The 7558-nt window shown below is 62.1% G+C and overlaps 1 protein-coding gene across 1 annotated transcript; it reads left to right on the top strand.

Annotated features, from left to right (window-relative positions):
- Positions 1-919: 919 nt before the first annotated feature.
- Positions 920-6988, top strand: LOC129197884 (mucin-2-like; the record flags this gene model as incomplete). The annotated part of the gene is made up of 6 exons (XM_054806686.1): positions 920-1096; positions 1364-1666; positions 1748-1888; positions 5645-5848; positions 6122-6328; positions 6791-6988. Coding segments are annotated over 6 exons (1230 nt in total), but the record flags the coding sequence as incomplete, so codon positions are not given.
- Positions 6989-7558: the final 570 nt, after the last annotated feature.

The following is a 7558-nucleotide window of genomic DNA, read 5'->3' as shown; positions in this document are numbered from 1 at the left end:
CGTTCCAACGTCCACCTCCACTCTCACCACCTTGACCTCCACGAGCACGGGGGCGACAGAGGACACTTCGACCACCACGGAGACAACAAGCACCACCGTGCCCACGCCCACCTCCACTCTCACCACCTTGACCTCCACGAGCACGGGGGCGACAGAGGACACTTCGACCACCACGGAGACAACAAGCACCACCGTGCCCACGCCCACCTCCACTCTCACCACCTTGACCTCCACGAGCACGGGGGCGACAGAGGACACTTCGACCACCACGGAGACAACCACCACAGAGACAACAAGCACCACCGTGCCCACGTCCACCTCCACTCTCACCACCTTGACCTCCACGAGCACGGGGGCGACACAGGACACTTCGACCACCACGGAGACAACAAGCACCACCGTTCCAACGTCCACCTCCACTCTCACCACCTTGACCTCCACGAGCATGGGGGCGACAGAGGACACTTCGACCACCACGGAGACAACAAGCACCACCGTGCCCACGTCCACCTCCACTCTCACCACCTTGACCTCCACGAGCACGGGGGCGACAGAGGACACTTCGACCACCACGGAGACGACCACCACGGAGACAACCACCACGGAGACTACCACCACCGTGCCCACATCCACCTCCACTCTCACCACCTTGAGCTCCACGAGCACGGGGGCGACAGAGGACACTTCGAGCACCACGGAGACAACCACCACCATGGCCACGCCCACCTCCACTCTCACCACTTTGACCTCCATGAGCACGGGGGCGACAGAGGACACTTCGACCACCACGGAGACAACAAGCACCACCGTGCTCACACCCACCTCCACTCTCACCACCTTGACCTCCACGAGCACGGGGGCGACAGAGGACACTTCGACCACCACGGAGACAACAAGCACCACCGTGCCCACGTCCACCTCCACTCTCACCAACTTGACCTCCACGAGCACGGGGGCGACAGAGGACACTTCGACCACCACGGAGACAACAAGCACCACCGTGCTCACGCCCACCTCCACTCTCACCACCTTGACCTCCACGAGCACGGGGGCGACAGAGGACACTTCGACCACCACGGAGACAACAAGCACCACCGTGCCCACGCCCACCTCCACTCTCACCACCTTGACCTCCACGGGCACGGGGGCGACACAGGACACTTCGACCACCACGGATATAACCACGACCGTTCCAACGTCCACCTCCACTCTCACCACCTTGACCTCCACGAGCACGGGGGCGACAGAGGACACTTCGACCACCACGGAGATAAGCACGACCGTTCCAACGTCCACCTCCACTCTCACCACCTTGACCTCCACGAGCACGGGGGCGACAGAGGACACTTCGACCACCACGGAGACAACAAGCACCACCGTTCCAACGTCCACCTCCACTCTCACCACCTTGACCTCCACGAGCACGGGTGTAACAGAGGACACTTCGACCACCACGGAGACAACAAGCACCACCGTGCTCACACCCACCTCCACTCTCACCACCTTGACCTCCACGAGCACGGGGGCGACAGAGGACACTTCGACCACCACGGAGACAACCAGCACCACCGTGCCCACGTCCACCTCCACTCTCACCAACTTGACCTCCACGAGCACGGGGGCGACACAGGACACTTCGACAACCACGGAGACAACAAGCACCACCGTGCTCACGCCCACCTCCACTCTCACCACCTTGACCTCCACGAGCACGGGGGCGACAGAGGACACTTTGACCACCACGGAGACAACAAGCACCACCGTTCCAACGTCCACCTCCACTCTCACCACCTTGACCTCCACGAGCACGGGGGCGACAGAGGCCACTTCGACCACCACGGAGACAACAAGCACCACCGTGCCCACGTCCACCTCCACTCTCACCACCTTGACCTCCACGAGCACGGGGGCGACAGAGGACACTTCGACCACCACGGAGACAACAAGCACCACCGTGCCCACGTCCACCTCCACTCTCACCACCTTGACCTCCACGAGCACGGGGGCGACAGAGGACACTTCGACCACCACGGAGATAACCACCACCGTGCCCACATCCACCTCCACTCTCACCACCTTGACCTCCACGAGCACGGGGGCGACAGAGGACACTTCGACCACCACGGAGACAACAAGCACCACCGTTCCAACGTCCACCTCCACTCTCACCACCTTGACCTCCACGAGCACGGGGGCGACAGAGGACACTTCGACCACCACGGAGACAACCACCACAGAGACAACAAGCACCACCGTGCCCACGTCCACCTCCACTCTCACCCCCTTGACCTCCACGAGCACGGGGGCGACAGAGGACACTTCAACCACCACGGAGATAAGCACGACCGTGCCCACGTCCACCTCCACTCTCACCACCTTGACCTCCACGAGCACGGGGGCGACAGAGGATACTTCGACCACCACGGAGACAACAAGCACCACCGTGCCCACGTCCACCTCCACTCTCACCACCTTGACCTCCACGAGCACGGGGGCGACAGAGGACACTTCGACCACCACGGAGACGACCACCACGGAGACAACCACCACGGAGACTACCACCACCGTGCCCACATCCACCTCCACTCTCACCACCTTGAGCTCCACGAGCACGGGGGCGACAGAGGACACTTCGAGCACCACGGAGACAACCACCACCATGGCCACGCCCACCTCCACTCTCACCACCTTGACCTCCATGAGCACGGGGGCGACAGAGGACACTTCGACCACCACGGAGACAACAAGCACCACCGTGCCCACGTCCACCTCCACTCTCACCAACTTGACCTCCACGAGCACGGGGGCGACAGAGGACACTTCGACCACCACGGAGACAACAAGCACCACCGTGCTCACGCCCACCTCCACTCTCACCACCTTGACCTCCACGGGCACGGGGGCGACACAGGACACTTCGACCACCACGGATATAACCACGACCGTTCCAACGTCCACCTCCACTCTCACCACCTTGACCTCCACGAGTACGGGGGCGACAGAGGACACTTCGACCACCACGGAGATAAGCACGACCGTTCCAACGTCCACCTCCACTCTCACCACCTTGACCTCCACAAGCACGGGGGCGACAGAGGACACTTCGACCACCACGGAGACAACAAGCACCACCGTTCCAACGTCCACCTCCACTCTCACCACCTTGACCTCCACGAGCACGGGTGTAACAGAGGACACTTCGACCACCACGGAGACAACAAGCACCACCGTGCTCACACCCACCTCCACTCTCACCACCTTGACCTCCACGAGCACGGGGGCGACAGAGGACAGTTTGACCACCACGGAGACAACCAGCACCACCGTGCCCACGTCCACCTCCACTCTCACCACCTTGACCTCCACGAGCACGGGGGCGACACAGGACACTTCGACAACCACGGAGACAACAAGCACCACCGTGCTCACGCCCACCTCCACTCTCACCACCTTGACCTCCACGAGCACGGGGGCGACAGAGGACACTTTGACCACCACGGAGACAACAAGCACCACCGTTCCAACGTCCACCTCCACTCTCACCACCTTGACCTCCACGAGCACGGGGGCGACAGAGGCCACTTCGACCACCACGGAGAAAACAAGCACCACCGTGCCCACGTCCACCTCCACTCTCACCACCTTGACCTCCACGAGCACGGGGGCGACAGAGGACACTTCGACCACCACGGAGACAACAAGCACCACCGTGCCCACGTCCACCTCCACTCTCACCACCTTGACCTCCACGAGCACGGGGGCGACAGAGGATACTTCGACCACCACGGAGACAACAAGCACCACCGTTCCAACGTCCACCTCCACTCTCACCACCTTGACCTCCACGAGCATGGGGGCGACAGAGGACACTTCGACCACCACGGAGACAACAAGCACCACCGTGCCCACGTCCACCTCCACTCTCACCACCTTGACCTCCATGAGCACGGGGGCGACAGAGGACACTTCGACCACCACGGAGACAACAAGCACCACCGTGCACACGCCCACCTCCACTCTCACCACCTTGACCTCCACGAGCACGGGGGCGACAGAGGACACTTCGACCACCACGGAGACAACCACCACAGAGACAACAAGCACCACCGTGCCCACGTCCACCTCCACTCTCACCACCTTGACCTCCACGAGCACGGGGACGACAGAGTACACTTCGGCCACCACAGAGACAACAAGCACCACCGTGCCCACGTCCACCTCCACTCTCACCGCCTTGACCTCCACGAGCACGGGGGCGACAGAGGACACTTCGACCACCACGGAGACAACAAGCACCACCGTTCCAACGTCCACCTCCACTCTCACCACCTTGACCTCCACGAGAACGGGTGTAACAGAGGACACTTCGACCACCACGGAGACAACAAGCACCACCGTGCTCAGGTCCACCTCCACTCTCACCACCTTGACCTCCACGAGCACGGGGGCGATAGAGGACACTTTGACCACCACGGAGACAACAAGCACCACCATGCACACATCCACCTCCACTCCCCCTACCTGGACCTCCACGAGCACGGGGGCGACAGAGGACACTTCGACCACCACGGAGACAACAAGCACCACCGTGCCCACATCCACCTCCACTCTCACCACCTTGACCTCCACGAGCACGGGGGCGACAGAGGACACTTTGACCACCACGGAGATAACCACCACCGTGCCCACATCCACTTCCACTCTCACCACCTTGACCTCCACGAGCACGGGGGCGACAGAGGACACTTCGACCACCACGGAGACAACAAGCACCACCGTGCCCACGTCCACCTCCACTCTCACCACCTTGACCTCCACGAGCACGGGGGCGACAGAGGACACTTTGACCACCACGGAGACAACAAGCACCACCGTGCTCACGCCCACCTCCACTCTCACCCCCTTGACCTCCACGAGCACGGGGGCGACAGAGGACACTTCAACCACCACGGAGATAAGCACGACCGTGCCCACGTCCACCTCCACTCTCACCACCTTGACCTCCACGAGCACGGGGGCGACAGAGGATACTTCGACCACCACGGAGACAACAAGCACCACCGTGCCCACGTCCACCTCCACTCTCACCACCTTGACCTCCACGAGCACGGGGGCGACAGAGGACACTTCGACCACCACGGAGACGACCACCACGGAGACAACCACCACGGAGACTACCACCACCGTGCCCACATCCACCTCCACTCTCACCACCTTGACCTCCAAGAGCACGGGGGCGACAGAGGACACTTTGACCACCACGGAGACAACCACCACCATGGCCACGCCCACCTCCACTCTCACCACCTTGACCTCCATGAGCACGGGGGCGACAGAGGACACTTCGACCACCACGGAGACAACAAGCACCACCGTGCCCACGTCCACCTCCACTCTCACCAACTTGACCTCCACGAGCACGGGGGCGACAGAGGACACTTCGACCACCACGGAGACAACAAGCACCACCGTGCTCACGCCCACCTCCACTCTCACCACCTTGACCTCCACGGGCACGGGGGCGACACAGGACACTTCGACCACCACGGATATAACCACGACCGTTCCAACGTCCACCTCCACTCTCACCACCTTGACCTCCACGAGCACGGGGGCGACAGAGGACACTTCGACCACCACGGAGATAAGCACGACCGTTCCAACATCCACCTCCACTCTCACCACCTTGACCTCCACGAGCACGGGGGCGACAGAGGACACTTCGACCACCACGGAGACAACAAGCACCACCGTTCCAACGTCCACCTCCACTCTCACCACCTTGACCTCCACGAGCACGGGTGTAACAGAGGACACTTCGACCACCACGGAGACAACAAGCACCACCGTGCTCACACCCACCTCCACTCTCACCACCTTGACCTCCACGAGCACGGGGGCGACAGAGGACAGTTTGACCACCACGGAGACAACCAGCACCACCGTGCCCACGTCCACCTCCACTCTCACCAACTTGACCTCCACGAGCACGGGGGCGACACAGGATACTTCGACAACCACGGAGACAACAAGCACCACCGTGCTCACGCCCACCTCCACTCTCACCACCTTGACCTCCACGAGCACGGGGGCGACAGAGGACACTTTGACCACCACGGAGACAACAAGCACCACCGTTCCAACGTCCACCTCCACTCTCACCACCTTGACCTCCACGAGCACGGGGGCGACAGAGGCCACTTCGACCACCACGGAGAAAACAAGCACCACCGTGCCCACGTCCACCTCCACTCTCACCACCTTGACCTCCACGAGCACGGGGGCGACAGAGGACACTTCGACCACCACGGAGACAACAAGCACCACCGTGCCCACGTCCACCTCCACTCTCACCACCTTGACCTCCACGAGCACGGGGGCGACAGAGGACACTTTGACCACCACGGAGACAACAAGCACCACCGTGCCCACGTCCACCTCCACTCTCACCACCTTGACCTCCACGAGCACGGGGGCGACAGAGGACACTTCGGCCACCACGGAGACAACAAGCACCACCGTGCTCACACCCACCTCCACTCTCACCCCCTTGACCTCCACGAGCACGGGGGCGACAGAGGACACTTCAACCACCACGGAGATAAGCACGACCGTGCCCACGTCCACCTCCACTCTCACCACCTTGACCTCCACGAGCACGGGGGCGACAGAGGATACTTCGACCACCACGGAGACAACAAGCACCACCGTTCCAACGTCCACCTCCACTCTCACCACCTTGACCTCCACGAGCATGGGGGCGACAGAGGACACTTTGACCACCACAGAGACAACAAGCACCACCGTGCCCACGTCCACCTCCACTCTCACCACCTTGACCTCCACGAGCACGGGGGCGACAGAGGACACTTCGACCACCACGGAGACAACAAGCACCACCGTGCACACGCCCACCACCACTCTCACCACCTTGACCTCCACGAGCACGGGGGCGACAGAGGACACTTCGACCACCACGGAGACAACCACCACAGAGACAACAAGCACCACCGTGCCCACGTCCACCTCCACTCTCACCACCTTGACCTCCACGAGCACGGGGGCGACAGAGTACACTTCGGCCACCACAGAGACAACAAGCACCACCGTGCCCACGTCCACCTCCACTCTCACCGCCTTGACCTCCACGAGCACGGGGGCGACAGAGGACACTTCGACCACCACGGAGACAACAAGCACCACCGTTCCAACGTCCACCTCCACTCTCACCACCTTGACCTCCACGAGAACGGGTGTAACAGAGGACACTTCGACCACCACGGAGACAACAAGCACCACCGTGCTCAGGTCCACCTCCACTCTCACCACCTTGACCTCCACGAGCACGGGGGCGATAGAGGACACTTTGACCACCACGGAGACAACAAGCACCACCATGCACACATCCACCTCCACTCCCCCTACCTGGACCTCCACGAGCACGGGGGCAACAGAGGACACTTCGACCACCACGGAGACAACAAGCACCACCGTGCCCACATCCACCTCCACTCTCACCACCTTGACCTCCACGAGCACGGGGGCGACAGAGGACACT

Source organism: Grus americana, chromosome 30 (genome assembly GCF_028858705.1).
Source record: "Grus americana isolate bGruAme1 chromosome 30, bGruAme1.mat, whole genome shotgun sequence".
NCBI classification, from domain to species: Eukaryota; Metazoa; Chordata; class Aves; order Gruiformes; family Gruidae; genus Grus; species Grus americana.
The sequence above is the reverse complement of the archived record's forward strand: the minus strand, read 5'-3'. Positions and strand labels throughout refer to the sequence as shown.